General features: G+C 43.3%; 2 protein-coding genes across 2 annotated transcripts in view; one reads left to right on the forward strand and one right to left on the reverse strand.

Moving 5' to 3' along the window:
- LOC127930343 (cAMP-dependent protein kinase type I-beta regulatory subunit-like) overlaps nucleotides 1-8,141 on the reverse strand; it is a 49,752-nt gene extending 41,611 nt beyond the window's left edge. The window contains exons 1-2 of the mRNA XM_052520018.1: nucleotides 7,761-8,141; nucleotides 6,275-6,469 (exon numbers count right to left, since the gene is read on the reverse strand). Of these exons, the coding sequence (XP_052375978.1) occupies nucleotides 6,275-6,451 (177 nt within the window). The 5' untranslated portion in view covers nucleotides 6,452-6,469; nucleotides 7,761-8,141. The remainder of the gene's footprint in view (nucleotides 1-6,274; nucleotides 6,470-7,760) is intronic.
- A 475-nt stretch (nucleotides 8,142-8,616) lies between these two features.
- LOC118371726 (dynein axonemal assembly factor 5) overlaps nucleotides 8,617-17,854 on the forward strand; it is a 78,281-nt gene continuing 69,043 nt past the window's right edge. The window contains exons 1-4 of the mRNA XM_052519510.1: nucleotides 8,617-9,194; nucleotides 9,636-9,820; nucleotides 12,458-12,582; nucleotides 13,066-13,184. Of these exons, the coding sequence (XP_052375470.1) occupies nucleotides 8,648-9,194; nucleotides 9,636-9,820; nucleotides 12,458-12,582; nucleotides 13,066-13,184 (976 nt within the window). The 5' untranslated portion in view covers nucleotides 8,617-8,647. The remainder of the gene's footprint in view (nucleotides 9,195-9,635; nucleotides 9,821-12,457; nucleotides 12,583-13,065; nucleotides 13,185-17,854) is intronic.

The raw sequence follows: 17,854 nt of genomic DNA on the forward strand, positions 1-17,854 counted from the left end.
TTCATCATCATCATCATCATCACATCCCTACATGAATAGAGAATCAAGTATTGAGTATAGTGTCACCCCCGATATATACACACACACACACACACACACACACACCAACGTCACTTCATATACAGTAGTTACAGCCAGACAGGTTGTGTCTCTAGCGTATGTTTTTTAAATTGTTTTCTGATGAAATTCAGCAGTCTAACCAATAATGCACTGAAATATTGGAAAGGCTGCTTCATTTCTCTCACACACAACAATCAGACTTCACAACATGGTTGAAGACATTTGTTCAATCAGAAGCGTTATTCACGGTCCCAGTGGCTCTACTGTCTATGTGTAAACAGTGTGACTGATCATGGTCTGCTGTCTCCAAGCTGCAGCAGGGAGTCCCTCTCCAGGTTTCAGTCTGCATAGGCAATACAGTCAGTCTATCCTCCTCCCTCCTCCTCTCCAGGTTTCAGTATGCAGTAGACAACACAGTCAGTCTATCCTCCTCCCTCCTCCTCTCCAGGTTTAAGACTGCAGTCGACAGACACAGTCAGTCTATCCTCCTCCCTCCTCCTCTCCAGGTTTAAGACTGCAGTCGACAGACACAGTCAGTCTATCCTCCTCCCTCCTCCTCTCCAGGTTTCAGTATGCAGTAGGCAATACAGTCAGTCTATCCTCCTCCCTCCTCCTCTCCAGGTTTCATTATGCAGTAGACAACACAGTCAGTCTATCCTCCTCCCTCCTCCTCTCCAGGTTTCAGTCTGCATAGGCAATACAGTCAGTCTATCCTCCTCCTCTCCAGGTTTAAGACTGTAGTAGACAACACAGTCAGACTATCCTCCTCCCTCCTCCTCTCCAGGTTTCAGACTGCAGTAGACAACACAGTCAGTCTATCCTCCTCCCTCCTCCTCTCCAGGTTTCAGTATGCAGTAGACAACACAGTCAGTCTATCCTCCTCCCTCCTCCTCTCCAGGTTTCAGACTGCAGTAGACAACACAGTCAGTCTATCCTCCTCCCTCCTCCTCTCCAGGTTTCAGTATGCAGTAGACAACACAGTCAGTCTATCCTCCTCCCTCCTCCTCTCCAGGTTTCAGTATGCAGTAGACAACACAGTCAGTCTATCCTCCTCCCTCCTCCTCTCCAGGTTTCAGTATGCAGTAGACAACACAGTCAGTCTATCCTCCTCCCTCCTCCTCTCCAGGTTTAAGACTGCAGTCGACAGACACAGTCAGTCTATCCTCCTCCCTCCTCCTCTCCAGGTTTAAGACTGCAGTAGACAACACAGTCAGTCTATCCTCCTCCCTCCTCCTCTCCAGGTTTCAGACTGCAGTAGACAACACAGTCAGTCTATCCTCCTCCCTCCTCCTCTCCAGGTTTCAGTATGCAGTAGACAACACAGTCAGTCTATCCTCCTCCCTCCTCCTCTCCAGGTTTCAGACTGCAGTAGACAACACAGTCAGTCTATCCTCCTCCCTCCTCCTCTCCAGGTTTCAGTCTGCAGTAGGCAATACAGTCAGTCTATCCTCCTCCCTCCTCTCCAGGTTTCAGACTGCAGTAAGCAACACAGTCAGTCTATCCTCCTCTCTCCTCCACACTGAGAATAGAGAGCCCATGGGGAGCCTGCCAGGGGAAGTCAACCCTCAGACACTGCACTGCACAATATACTGTCAAATCAAAGAGACTAGGGGGGCTGGCTAGCTAAGTAATAAGAGACTAGGAGGGCTAGCTAGCTAAGTAATATGAGACTAGGAGGGCTAGCTAGCTAAGTAATATGAGACTAGGAGGGCTAGATAGCTAAGTAATACGAGACAAGGAGGGCTAGCTAGCTAAGTAATATGAGACTAGGAGGGCTGGCTAGCTAAGTAATATGAGACCAGGAGGGCTAGCTAGCTAAATTATATGAGACTATGAGGGCTAGCTAGCTAAATTATATGAGATTAGGAGGGATAGCTAGCTAAATTATATGAGACTAGGAGGGCTAGCTAGCTAAATTATAAGAGACTAGGAGGGTTAGCTAGCTAAGTAATAAGAGACTAGGAGGGCTGGCTAGCTAAGTAATAAGAGACAACGAGCGCTAGCTAGCTAAGTAATATGAGACTAGGAGGGCTGGCTAGCTAAGTAATATGAGACTAGGAGGGCTAGCTAGCTAAATTATATGAGACTAGGAGGGCTAGCTAGCTAAGCAATATGAGACTAGGATGGATAACTATCTAAATTATATGAGACTAGGAGGGATAGCTAGCTAAATTATATGAGACTATGAGGGCTAGCTAGCTAAATTATATGAGACTAGGAGGGATAGCTAGCTAAATTATATGAGACTAGGAGGGTTGGCTAGCTAAGTAATATGAGACTAGGAGGGCTAGCTAGCTAAATTATATGAGACAATGAGGGCTAGCTAGCTAAATTATATGAGACTAGGATGGATAACTATCTAAATTATATGAGACTAGGAGGGATAGCTAGCTAAGTAATATGAGACTTGGAGGGTTGGCTAGCTAAGTAATATGAGACTAGGAGGGCTAGCTAGCTAAATTATATGAGACTATGAGGGCTAGCTAGCTAAATTATATGAGACTAGGATGGATAGCTATCTAAATTATATGAGACTAGGAGGGATAGCTAGCTAAGTAATATGAGACTTGGAGGGTTGGCTAGCTAAGTAATATGAGACTAGGAGGGCTAGCTAGCTAAATTATATGAGACTATGAGGGCTAGCTAGCTAAATTATATGAGACTAGGAGGGCTAGCTAGCTAAGTAATATGATACAACACTGTTGTAGTGGGGTTGATTATTAGGCCTGCGGTGTTTGAAATTAAGTGAGCTTCAGCAACATGACATATTGAGGATTCATATTGTATGCTACATGTTCTTAAAGGATGTGGACAGCATTGTGGACTACCTAATGTAACAAAGACAAAGATCCTTCAGAACCATATACCATTTCATAAAGAAGCATCTGAGCCAGGTCATGACAGATAATGTTGTATAGGTTAAACTCGTATAGGCTAAATGTCGTATGCTGCCAAACTAAATTTGGACCATGCCCCAGGACTACCTGACATGATGACTCCTTGCTGTCCCCAGTCCACCTGGCCATGCTGCTGCTCCAGTTTCAACTGTTCTGCCTTACTATTATTCGACCATGCTGGTCATTTATGAACATTTGAACATCTTGGCCATGTTCTGTTATAATCTCCACCCGGCACAGCTAGAAGAGGACTGGCCACGCCACATAGCCTGGTTCCTCTCTAGGTTTCTTCCTAGGTTTTGGCCTTTCTAGGGAGTTTTTCCTAGCCACCGTGCTTCTACACCTGCATTGCTTGCTGTTTGGGGTTTTAGGCTGGGTTTCTGTACAGCACTTTGAGATATCAGCTGATGTACGAAGGGCTATATAAATACATTTGATTTGATTTGATGGTAAAGCCTAAGTGATCCGATTAGCATTTTAACTTTACACTCTCTCTCTCTGCAGCATTTTGTCTCCCTCTAGATTCAGCCCTACCAGACTAGCAACACTCTGTTTCACACTATGCTCCATGGTCTCCTTGACAACAGAAACCTGCTGGGGCTAGCACTGCAGCTAGGACAGGGGCACCATCCCCCACACGTGTACAGACACAGGTACGCACAGAGACACACACACACACACACACACAGACACACACACACACGCAGATACACACACGTGTAACGTGCACACACACAGAGGCATATGCACAAACACACACCTCTGAACTGTAAATTATCACGCATAAAAACCCAGCATAAAGAACTGTGGGTAGGCCAACCATAATAATCTGGAAAATGCATGAAAAAACTGTATTACAATCCTTGTGACACATGCTGTGTGCTGCACGCTCCCTGGCCTGGGTAATCCTCTATAATATCACAACACAGAAGGATGGAGGATGCACAGGATTAGTTACTGCTACAGCCGTTGTAGAGTAAAAACCTATGGTGATTTCTGGACCGGAACGAGGCCTTCTTTTAAAGCCATTGTGTAATTGAACTCAGAGTTCCAGCGACCACTCTATTCCAACACAGTGACTATAAACTAACTAACTAACTAACTAACTAACTAACTAACTAACTAACTAACTAACTAACACTAAGGACTGGCTTCTCGGACACAGATTAAGCCTGACCATGCTTTTTAGTCCAGGACTAGGTTTAAGGAGCGTTTCCCAAACTCAGTCCTCGGGATCCCAAGGGCTCCATGTTTTGTTTTTTGCCCTTACACTACACAGCTGATTCAAATGATCAAAGCTAGATGATTAGTTGATTATTTAAATCAGCTGTGTAGTGTTAGGGTAAAAACCAAAGCATTGAAGAAGCATTTACTTACTGTGCTTGAGTCATGTGTTGGTTGTTCCATGTATTCAATGTGTTTATTGTAAGCTGCTGCGGAAGACTCGTCTCAGATAAATGACTAGAAGGGAAATATAAAGGCTACTGAGCATTTTAGAAGTCTGAGGGGTTTAGACCCTACTGAGGAACTGAACACTGCATCGCCTTAACAATGCAACTGGGTCAGAGGAATCAGATAGTGGTGTGTGAACCAACACACAGTAAAGTATCATCAGATGACTCACATAAATTCACACTGGGATAATCACCCCTTACGGACGCGAACGTACACACACACACGCTGCATTGACGGGAGTAGACTGCAAAACCAACCCTAGGCTCACTTCTCAGTCCTCACCTACCTCATCCCCTTTCTGTATCTGATCCGGTCACACAATCACTCCTTCTGTTGTAGACCTGGAGTCACCATGGGCTATTGGGTTGACCACCATTCAGTGTACCAGACAACTCTGGTCTATTCATTTCTCTGAGAGCCCATTGTTTTCAAACACATCAGATGACACCTCAGGCCTCTCTGTGGACAGTTCCGTAATGGGCTAAAACTTATCATACCAACAGTTGAAAAACAGTCATAAAGAAATCACCTGATTGAGATTCAGGGTATTCTAACCAAATCCAATACCACTTCGGCCTACACATCTACTACAAAGAAAGTCATGGGAATAAAGTCAATCGAACTTGACACAAATGTAGTGAACGGAGACAGTGCAACACCACAACCAAAGTTCCCTCTAGGAAAAATAAAGATAGTCTATTCTAAAAGCTCCCTTAAAGGCAAATGTAAAAAAATAAATACAATTTTAAAAAGTTAGAGGGAGATAAGTGTTTACTAATTGTTTTTTTTCCTCTGTCTTTATTAATACAAAACATAAAACCACATAATTTTCACATATGTTGATGTTGGGAGTGGTGCTGGAGATGAAGAATATGAAGTAGAATTGTTGTTACATTTCCCTTTAACATAGCCTATAATTCAGCCATTGCTGAATCCTCAACATGGCATGTGTGAAATAAATAAATAACTATCCTGACTTATCAAAGAGTTGACAGGACCCTGTACTTTCAAGGGCTGAGGGCTCCAGAGGTTGAATATACACACCAGCTGGGCTGATCTATAAAGGCGTCTCGCTACGGAGGTGCCAGCCAGAGCTAATACATTCAGAGAGAGATTCCCTCCTTTATTTCCTCTTCTATCCCCTCTTTTCTCTAACCTCTGAGAAATTCACACCATTCTGTAGTTCTATTCCGTAATCTGTCAGTCCCGGCACCAGACAGTAACGGGTCGTTCCCGGTTTGTCCCACAGACACTTGTGGATAGACAACGTCCATACAACACAGCCTGTGTGTCTGTGGATGGGGCACAGACTGTCCCTGTCTCTGTGCCCCTAATGCTCCCAGGCCCTCAGCTAATGTACCCCACCATTGTGTGGAGAGTTGAAAGCTCAATTAGACAAATGTAGTATTATCATGAAACTGACAGCTAGGATACCCCTAGGCTATTTATTTACAAATATACTGAGGATAAGAAAACATGGGCATAACAGTCTCCTTTCTCATGTATTCTGATGTAAAAGACTATCGACTAATGAAAATAGATCCACCTCAGTGAAATGAAACAACAATAATAGCTTCTACTCAGCTCAATTCCAATGCCTTCCAGTTCATTTGTGTATGACATGTCAATACGTTGATAGCAAATCCTTGCTTTTCTGCAGAGTGCAATTCAACAGAAATTATTCACACATAAGCAAAACATTACTGACATACGTTCATAATACACGAAAAAACTAAATAGATAGTCACAAACAACAAATATTATTGTTGGTAAAAATGTATTTTCAAAGAACAAAGATGCAGTAAAATTTTCAAGGGAGCTTTAGGTCGCAAATAAGGGGAGATTTAGGGAAATTCACAAACCTTCTCCAGCTTTTCAAAGTGCTCCCGCAGGAATTTCATAGGACGCTCAGGCTTGGCGATGCACAGGTTGACAATGCACTCTTTGAGGATCTGCTGGATGTTGTGCTTCTGCACGAACACTTCACAGCCCTTCAGACTCTCGTCTTCTTCCAGATTAGGGGAGGAGGAGGTGGCCATGTTATTTATCTGGTTTATCTGCAGAGAGGGGGAGAGGAGGGGTGGTTGAGGAGAGAGGAGATGAAGGGAGAAGAGGAAGGGAGAAGAGAGGGGAGGTGGTGAGAGGAGAGGTGGAAAGAGGATAGGAGGGAAGAGCAGGGGAGGTTGAGGAGAGAGCAGACACAGGAAGAAGAGGAGAGAAGAGGAAGGGGTGGGGAGGGGGAGACGAGAGGTGGAAAGAGGAGGAGGAGGGGAGAGGGGAAAAGAGGAGAAGATGAGAAGAGTTGAGGAGTGGAGGGGAGGGAAGAAGAGGAAACGATGAAGAGGAGAAGAGAAGGGGAGAGAGATATAAAGAGAGAAAAAAAGAGAGTGAGAGAAAGAAGAGTAGGGGAGAAGAGGAGAGGTTGTCAGAATGAGGAGAAATATCAGCCCCTGGTTGTTTTTCTGTCTGTCTCGTCAGTTTTTCTTTAAATGTGATAGGGGCTGGATCTCCAAACTACAATAGACAAAGGCCTATTAATTAATACGGGTTGTTGATGACCACAGACACTTAGCCTACTAGATTATTAAAGCAATACCGTGACATAATCAAATCATACTTCAGTACCTGTTGCAGGTGTAATGCATAGTTACTTACAGTCACACTATCTAGAGGAGCATATTGTTTATTGTCACCTCAATCTATTTCCACCTTTACATAGCCTAGCCCACATCAGCAACACTGTCAAATAAAGGATGAATTCTCAAATCATGTGGTTTTTAAACTATGTAATATCTTCTGACAACAAGGTAGTCTGTAATGGAATAATATGTAAAGACAGTCAGATTAGGGACAGAGATAGCTATACAAAGCCTCCGCAAATTCACTTCCGCTATTTAAATTACAAGGAAACATCACGGTTGATGTGTTACTGTAGCTAGCCTCTGAAACTAGCTACTACATAGCTGGCTAGCAAGCTTAAAACTAAAACTAAGTAGGCTAAGGTTAGCTAGCTATCATAAACCCATAACCTCCATATTTCCATGAAAGATGACTGTAAGGCAGCTAGCTTATCATTGGCCTCAATGTCTAACATTTAAAATTGGCAAGCTGCTATTATATCATTTTCTGTGAAAATCAAATGTTTCCTAAGTAGCATTACTAGAGCACCTGTTTAAGTGTTTCCGGGCACGAGTCTATCTTTCATGTCTCTCACATAAGATGACAACCAAATCACAACCATGGCTAAACAAAAAGCAATATTCAAGCCTAGTTGCATATGCTGATAAATACGTCAACACGTTGAGGTTTTGCCAGATAAGATATTCGTTGTGCCATTCAGTTTCTTACCGTTATTTTCCGGGGATGCTCAGAGGTTCTTGGCTACGGATGTTGTTTGCAAGGTAGGCTACTCTGTAGCTAGAGAAGATGCTCTGCCGCTGCTCGGTTGCTTCTTTCGCTGGGGCTCGCTCTGCGTCTGTCTCAATGACGTCAATCTGTCACTTTTTATTCAGCCGCAAAGCAACTGAATAAAGAGGCCAGCAACAAGCTTACAATCCTTTCACTCATTTCAAATGTTTAAATAATCATGTGCCGTGGCGTTCCTTATGTGGATGTCCACATCATCGTGTCATGTTCAATACACCCGTTTCATAAGAAGAGGGCAGGTGTTTGTTTGTTTTTCTCAGCAGTATCAGACAGAGAAAAGGTTATCTGACAGACGACACTGACAGACCTGACCTGCTCCTGACCTGCTCCCGACCTGCTCATGCAGAGAAAGCACCAAATTACAATTTTTTGCGCATTTGTTAAAAGGCTTAGTTATGAGGCTGTGATACAAAGTCCATCATTGGGCTCTGCCAAGTTGTGTTACTGACAGACTTAATAAAATATCATAATCCTAACCTAAAGAAGAATGTGATATGAAAGCACAATATTTCAACTCTGTTATACTACAGTTATTATATTGTTATAGTATAAGTTATACTATTTATATTATAAGATAGATCTATTTCATCATGCTATTCAACATACACATCAATGACTCTCTGTAATAAAAATACATTATGTCAAATTCCATAGAAATATATTCCATACATACATATTCCATATATGTAGATTAATTTCCACTGCATTGCATGAAACTGCGTAGTTGTCAATAAAGTTTTAAATGTTTGAATTAGAGTTATCGTAAAGCAAGTATGTTTGTCTTAACGCTGATCGTTGCCATATCAACAATGAAAATGGCAACAACTATGGCGGCCGGAGAAGAACGTGCTGCTTCTGAAGTTTTGAGAGCGCTTGCTCGACATCTAAACTGTCTCAACGAAGACAGCAAAACCACAAGAAAACGAGCGCTTGAAGCAATCAAAAGAGAAACTATTGATAAAGGGCTTTCGAGCGGCGTGTTGCAGGAGGTTTTCACGTGTCTGCTGAAGTCGCTCCTGAAATGCCTGTCAGATCCTATGGAAAGATGCAGAGAGACTGCCATACACATGCTTGGAGATTTTATTCGGTGTGTTCCTCAACCGGAGGATTCGTTGCCTTATCTCATGCCCGCTTTGACGCAGCGGCTCGGCGGGAAAGAGATCCTGGAGCCCGCGGAGGAACTTAGGCTGTCCATGGTGGAGGTTCTGACTCTCACAGTGGAGGTGTGTGGCAGGCACCTAGCTCCCTACCTCGACGATATGATGAAGATATTGCAGAGAACTATTGTCGACCCTTTCCCAGACGTCAAAAGGGAGAGTTGCAAATGCACTGTTCATTTTGCAAAAAGTGTACCAGGTAAGATGGTTGAGAATATAATGTGTGTATTCTTGTTAGCCCACACATTAGGCTAACTAGTTAGTTAGCTAGTTATCTTATAGGGTTGCCATGGTTGCACATTGTATGGACACCTGACCAAGTTGTGTCAGAGTGGTTGTTTTTTGTGGCTATAAGTTTTTTTTCTACACACTCCAAAGCTCTCCCAGGTTGTCATTTAATATAAATATGAATTATTAATTAAGTTAATTGAAATAAAGACAATGGGACAAAAACAATCATTTGTTTCTCTGTGATTTGCATGCCCTACAGAGCTAGCTATGTATGGTCTCTCTGAATACATGTATAACCATTGAATGTATTGATAAGATTCAGGAAATTGTACCCTAATTTATAATGTGGCATGAAGTGACAGTCACCTTGCATTCATCTTGTTTGAAATGCTTCTCTCTCTATCCCCAGAACATTTCCACATGCAGGCAGAGAGCCTGGTCAAGCCCCTGATGCAGACCGTCTCTCATCAGCATTCCCGTGTGCGTGTGTCCAGCATCGAGGCCACTGGAGCGGTCATCCAGTACGGCACGGGGAAGAACGTGGACGATGTGCTCTCTCACCTGGCACAGAGGCTGTTTGACGACTCACCACAGGTTGGCTCTGTCAAATCTGGCAGATAATTCTCAAATACTCCTAGTGACATTTAGTGTTAATGATTAGACTAATTCTGTTATTACTGAGTTAATCTAGATTCTTATTTTCCTTGTTAGATAAATGTGGGATAAATGTTTGTCTTTTACCAAAATAAACAAACTGATCAATCTAATCAATCCAACATATTAATAAAGGCTGCTTTTCTTTTACACCAACAGTTACTGCAGTGGTTCCCAAACTGGGGGGCACATGAGGGGTCGGCGGGGGTCCTCCCCCGCCCTCCAATTTAAAACATATATATATTTAGCTTCTACACCTGCATTGCTTGCTGTTTGGGGTTTTAGGCTGGGTTTCTGTACAGCACTTTGAGATATCAGCTGATGTACGAAGGGCTATATAAATACATTTGATTTGATATATACAGTGGGGCAAAAAAGTATTTAGTCAGCCACCAATTGTGCAAGTTCTCCCACTTAAAAAGATGAGAGAGGCCTGTCATTTTCATCATAGGTACACTTCAACTATGACAGACAAAATGCGAGAAAAAAAATCCAGAAAATCACATTGTAGAATTTTTTATGAATTTAATTTGCAAATTATGATGGAAAATAAGTATTTGGTCACCTACAAACAAGCAAGATTTCTGGCTCTCACAGACCTGTACCTTCTTCTCTAAGAGGCTCCTCTGTCCTCCACTCGTTACCTGTATTAATGGCACCTGTTTGAACTTGTTATCAGTATAAAAGACACCTGTCCACAACACTCCAAACTCCACTATGGCCAAGACCAAAGAGCTGTCAAAGGACACCAGAAACAAAATTGTAGACTTGCACCAGGCTGGGAAGACTGAATTTGCTATATATAAGCAGCTTGGTTTGAAGAAATCAACTGTGGGAGCAATTATTAGGAAATGTAAGACATACAAGACCACTGATAATCTCCCTCGATCTGGGGCCCCACGCAAGATCTCCCCCCGTGGAGTCAAAATGATCACAAAAAGGGTGAGCAAAAATCCCAGAACCACACGGGGGGACCTAGTGAATGACCTGCAGAGTGCTGGGACCAAAGTAACAAAGCCTACCATCAATAACACACTACGCCGCCAGGGACTCAAATCCTGCAGTGCCAGACGTGTCCCCCTGCTTAAGCCAGTACATGTCCAGGCCCGTCTGAAGTTTGCTAGAGAGCATTTGGATGATCCAGAAGAAGATTGGGAGAATGTCATATGGTCAGATGAAACCAAAATATAACTTTTTGGTAAAAACTCAACTCGTCGTGTTTGGAGGACAAAGAATGCTGAGTTGCTTCCAAAGAACACCATACCTACTGTGAAGCATGGGGGTGGAAACATCATGCTTTGGGGATGTTTTTCTGCAAAGGGATCAGGACGACTGATCCGTGTAAAGGAAAGAATGAATGGGGCCATGTATCGTGAGATTTTGAGTGAAAACCTCCTTTCATCAGCAAGGGCATTGAAGATGAAACGTGGCTGGGTCTTTCAGCATGACAATGATCCCAAACACACCGCCCGGGCAACAAAGGAGTGGCTTTATAAGAAGCATTTCAAGGTCCTGGAGTGGCCTCGCCAGTCTCCAGATCTCAACCCCATAGAAAGTCTTTGGAGGGAGTTGAAAGTCCGTGTTGCCCAGCAACAGCCCCAAACCAAAACACCACTGCTCTAGAGGAGATCTGCATGGAGGAATGGGCCAAAATACCAGCAACAGTGTGTGAAAACCTTGTGAAGACTTACAGAAAACGTTTGACCTCTGTCGTTGCCAACAAAGGGTATATTACAAAGTATTGAGATAAAACTGTTGTTATTGACCAAATACTTATTTTCCACCATAATTTGCAAATAAATTCATAAAAAATCCTACAATGTGATTGTCTGGATTTTTTTCTTCTCATTTTGTCTGTCATAGTTGAAGTGTACCTATGATGAAAATTACAGGCCTCTCATCTTTTTAAGTGGGAGAACATGCACAATTGGTGGCTGACTAAATGCTTTTTTGCCCCACTGTATATAAATATATATATATGTATTTGGATTTTTTTTAAAGCCCGGCTTTAAACTTACTCTTGAAAGTTGTAACAGTAGAATGCACAAGGTACATTTTTGAAATTGGGTAGTGCATCATCAGTTCCTCTTGTCATGTTAGTCATTGCATAACTTAGAGCTATTTATAACTTGTCAGAAATATCCAGATCAACTAGCCCATGTCAGCTAACGTTTTTTATTTAGCTTTTTTAGCCCATTGATATTGTTGTAATTTTTTTGTCACTCAATTATCACATAAATACACATTAGACATGGCAGAATGTGTAGAATTGCAAGAACATTTGCTTTAAAACTGCAACATTTTCTTTGCACCCCATGACAAAATGTGTATAATTGTAGGAAATAAGCTTTAAACCTGCAACATTTTCTACACCAACAGTTTGTGTCATGAACAGTACCTGTGTCTATAGAAATAGACGTGGTGTCTGCGCAGGGGGGCTCAGGATGTTCCCCAAGGCTGGAAAGGAGGCACAGAGTGAAACACTTTGAGAACCCCTTAATTACTACAGTACCATACAAGGTGTTTTCCTCACTTAAGAAACTATGTTTTGTTTCATCCCATTTCTCTCTCCTCCAGGTGAGAAAAGCTGTGACTGTGGTTGTTGGTGACTGGCTGCTCCACCTGCGAGACAGATACTCCTACTTCCACAAGCTCATCCCTCTCCTACTGAGCAGCCTCAGCGATGACATCCCAGAGATAAGGTACCTATTATATAGGGCTGAATTGACTGCAATTTCAATTTCGGATTGAAGGCCGTCAATTCAGGAAGTGATTTTAATTCAAAATTCAATTTGTTTTAAACTTTTGAAATAAATAGCTTCTACTCCTTGAAAATAGATGCCGTTTTTTCCAATTTTGAATTGTAATTTCAGTTTACTTCCTGAATTGACAGCCTTTAATTCAAAAGACTGACCCAGTCCTTAACCACCCTGCCTTTGATACCAACCATTCACTCACTCTGTCAGACCTAGGAAATATGCAGCCACAAATACACACATATTGTATCTGCTTTGCTTGTGCAGATTACTGTAGTAGATACCTACTTATACAGTAGGTTTAGTAGCAGCCAACAAGGCTGGGCTTTTGTGTTTGTACATTGCGTGGTTATGGCATGGGTTTGAATCCTGGGTCTGCCGTGGCAGGGATGGACATGCATTATCATTATTTGTCTCTCTCCCTTCTAGTCAACGAGCTGCTGACCTGTGGAGGCAGACAGGCGCTCTGTGGGAGCAGGAGAATGAGGATGACCTGAAGGACAAGATGGACTTCCTCCTGACCCCACCTGACCTCTACCCTGCTGGAGGTGAGTTAACTCCATCAAAACTACTGCAGAGAGATGAAACAATGTATCATTTTTAAAATTGATTTTTTTTTACCCATTTTTCTCCCCAATTTCGTGGTATCCAATTGGTAGTTACAGTCTTGTCTCATCGGTGCAACTCCCGTACAGACTCGAAAGAGGCTAAGGTCGAGAGCCGTGCGTCTTCCGAAACACAACCCAACCAAGCCGCACTGCTTCTTGACAGAATGCCCACTTAACCCGGAAGCCAGCCGCACCAATGTGTCGGAGGAAACACAGTACACCCGGCAACCGTGTCAGCGTGCATTGGGCCCGGTCCGCCACAGGGGTCACTAGTGCCCGATGGGACAAGGACATCCCTGCTGGTCAAACTCTCCCCGAACCCGGATGACGCTGGGCCAATTGTGTGCCGCCCCATGGGTCTCCCGGTAGCGGCCGGCTATGACAGAGCCTGGACTCTAACCCAGAATCTCTAGTGACACACCTAGCACTGCGATGCAGTGCCTTAGACCACTGCACCACCCGGAGGCCCGAAACAACAATGTACCATTGCGCCGCTCAATTGACATAGAAAGTGAATACAGGATCTTTGGTTGGTGCAAAAAAAAAGTATTTACAGGGTTAAGTTTCTCACACAAAGAAGGCAGACAAGAAGAACAAATCATTAAAGAAATATATTGTATTTAGTTTCCTGCAGAGAGATACAAGGCCTTCAGTGAATGTAGCCCATTGAGGAAAGGTTAGTTAGTTACTGTCCCATGTAGTGTGTTGTCTTGATTACAGTAATGAAGAAGAAAGTTGATCAGTGCATTGATACAGCCTGAAGAACATCAGCCAGTGTAAACCGTGTGATTTGTTGTTGTGGCCTTCTCTGTACAGCCACCTCCTCCTCCACCGATCTAGTTATGTACTCCTTCCTCTGAAAGTAGGTCAGACGCAGCGTGGGGTTCAGCTGCCTTTATTCATAAGAACTGTCTTCTGAGGGCATGATGTATCTGAGGGCATGATTGACGTCAGAGCAGTCTGGGCATGGAGAGAGGGCTGTAGGGGCTGGGGAGGGATGCTGTGCTGTCAATGATCCATCTAGCCTACCTATCCATCCCCAATATGCTTCATTTCTTCAGTTGTACTTCTGCTTGTTGTAGTATAGCAGGATTCTCACACTCCTGTCTGTGTGTCCTAGTTGCTGTGACCTGAAATACAAACTGATACCATGGTGAAATGGAGCATATCAGTTTGAATTCCAAGCTATAGACATCCTACTCATCATCTGCAGCTCTGTGCGTGGGAGAATTTGCTCTTGTCTTGCATTGATTTAATTGTAATATTTTTTATACGTGACTCTTTAAATATTCAGTTATTCACATCATGGGGTCTTAATTATATTTTGATCAAGGGAAAGAAGGGAACGGGATTAAGTTTTAGCTTTGTTGGGACTAGGTTTGAAAGGATTGTTTTACTTTATATAACATTAGTTTTCTGTATTAAGAAGTACTGTCTTCTTGTCTGTCTTTGAGCAGACAACTTTTCTACAAATCCTTGAATTATTCCTTTAGATTTGGCCGAACTAAAAAAATGGATACGTATGAGCTACAACCATAAACCAACTATGCTTGCCCTTTTCCCCAAGACTGCTTAGTCATGGTGGAGATCCACACCTCCATATATTACTCATCTCTATTGGCCTGCGGGTTACGCATTCTACAGGTTATGTGTTATGTCATTAGATCTGCTCTGTCAATCATACAAGGCTCTCCTATGACAGGGCTTGACTAATAGCCAATTATTGTCAGCACTCTGCCCCCTAACACCCTCATTACTAAGACTGACTTGTGGATGTGGTCTGCAGGCTGGGTGGAGACTAGAGGGGTTTTCTGCAGGGCTGGTGCCCACTCTCTCTCTCTCTCTCTCTCACACTCTCTCTCTCTCTCTCTCTCACTCACTCACTCACTCACTCACTCACTCACTCACTCACTCACTCACTCTCACACACACACACACTTACTCTCACTCTCACACACACACACTTTCTCTCTCTCACACACACACTTTCTCTCTCTCTCTCACACACACACACACACTTTCTCTCTCTCACACACACACTTTCTCTCTCTCTCACACACACACACTTTCCCTCTCTCTCTCACACACACTTTCTCTCTCTCTCTCACACACACACACACACACACACTTTCTCTCTCCCCCTACTCTCTCTCACACACACACTTTCTCTCTCTCTCCCCCCCTCTCTCTCTCTCTCACACACTTTCACTCTCTCTCTCCCTCTCTCACACACACTTTCTTTCTCTCTCTCACACACACACACACACACACACACACACACACACACACACACACACACACACACACACACACACACACACACACACACACACACACACACACACACACACACGTGCGTCCTGCAGGGCTGTTGCCCACCTCCCCTTACTTCCCTTTTACACACACACACACACACACACACACACACACACACACACACACACACACACACACACACACACACACACACACACACACACACACACACACACACACACACACACACACACACACGTGCGTCCTGCAGGGCTGTTGCCCACCTCCCCTACTTCCCCCTTTACACACACACACACACACACACACACACACACACACACACACACACACACACACACACACACACACACACACACACACACACACACGTGCATCCTGCAGGGCTGTTGCCCATGTCCCCCTACTTCCCTTTTACACACATATGCACACACACACACTCGCTCTCTTTCTGGCACAAACACACACTCACGACTACCCCACTCACGCACCACCCCACCCCTGTGTGAGAAGCTGGAAGGGCAGGCCATTGGAGGGGCAACACCCAGCCTGTGTTGCCTCCCCAAGTGCTTATTACCACCTATTAATAATGTCTGTCAGCACTGTAGTGAGGAAAGGAATGAGGAAGCCCTTCATCTCTTCATATCCCTGCTGGGTTCAGGAAGGAGAGGTGATGTCCTGTCTGTCCTGTCTGACTTTCCATCCCACTCAGCAGGTGAAGACAGACAGCAGGCCTTTATCTAGAGCAGCAACCCTGCCGTTTTCCTCCTGACCTGATTTCAGTTTATTTTACATAGGCTACACTGGGAAGGCAGTTTGTTTCTATGACGTTCACACGCACTCACCACATTAGCCTGGTCCCAGATCAGTTTATGTCAAGATGTGACGATGAGTATGTCTACATGCACACTAATAATTTGATATTAATCTGGTTATGGCAGTAGGCTGAGTATGGCATTAGTCATGTCAATTATATGCACCTTACTCTACTTATCTTAATCGGTGCAAGGTCAACATGGAAGTAAGCATACGCTGATGAAAATACCTGATTTTCTGAGCAATCTTTAGAATTCTGAGGACATGTAAAGGCCTTCATCAGAGTTTTACAGCGGTGTATTAGATCTGAGCGTGCTCGTACGAGCAGTGCAAGCTTTTATCTTTTGCGCAAGTGAAGTGAGTTTGGAAAAACTGAAAATATGCATCTTCGAAAGTAGTTTTCCCACTAACGTTGTATGTCTGAATTCAGAATCAAATAGGAATCACAAAAATAACATGGTCGCTGTGGTAGAACGTTTATTTTGATGGGCCATTTTCTGCATTTATCTGAGTGCCATCAGGTAGCCTGATTTCAGATGTATCCATGTAAACAGGATTATTAGGGACATTGTTCTTCTTGCAAAGCATGTCAATATTTAAACGGAGCTATTATATTGATCTGACTTCACAATAATCCTATTTTTGTGTGCATGTAACCGTACTCAATGACCCTAAGAGTTGGCCAGATGACTCAAACAGATATGGGACCAGACAACAACCTGTGGTTGAAGTGTGTGCACTGCCTCAGGTCTCTGGCCTCTTAAAAGATGGTTGAATTTCAATGGGATGGCCTGTATTCATGAAGGATAAATGATTCCACTGACCTAATCTCACCTTGTTCATGTTTTACTCCCTCTATATGTCGGTCCATTGATTTATTCCATAGGAGTATGTTGACTGGTACTAAGTTAATGATAACAATTCAATTAAGGGTGATGATGACAATGATGAAGGGTTTATGAAAAGGGAAGTTCCACTATGCAGGTGCAGTGGCTTTAACCCAGTGTCTGACAGGCTGCAGTAATAATGACAGGCTGCTTCAGATATAATGTAGGAAGGTGCTGCTGCGATGGCGAGGGTAGATAACCCAGGTCCGGGGCTAAGGATGAGTTTGAACGTGAACATGAATGTGATCACCCTGGTTGCTGGCCATAGGTAGGCTAAGTGTTGGGTACCCATATGTGTCCTGGGTTATGTTCATCAGGGCATGAAACATTAAACATTTTGCAACTGATAATGGTAAATGGCTGTTTCTTATTGGACTAGTCCGTTTCTGTTCTAGTCAGTTTTCAACCGTTTGGTGCCTAATGAACATGATCGTTTGGTTGTGTAGTAGAGGTCGACCGATTAATCGGAATGGCCGATTTAATTAGGGACGATTTCAAGTTTTCATAACAATCGGAAATCAGTATTTTTGGAGACCGATTTGGCCAAATGTTTTTTTTCTTCTCTTTTTTTTCCTTCTTTTTTTTTACACCTTTATTGAATCTTTATTTAACTCGGCAAGTCAGTTAAGAACA

This window comes from Oncorhynchus keta, chromosome 5 (assembly GCF_023373465.1).
Source record: "Oncorhynchus keta strain PuntledgeMale-10-30-2019 chromosome 5, Oket_V2, whole genome shotgun sequence".
Taxonomy (NCBI): Eukaryota; Metazoa; Chordata; class Actinopteri; order Salmoniformes; family Salmonidae; genus Oncorhynchus; species Oncorhynchus keta.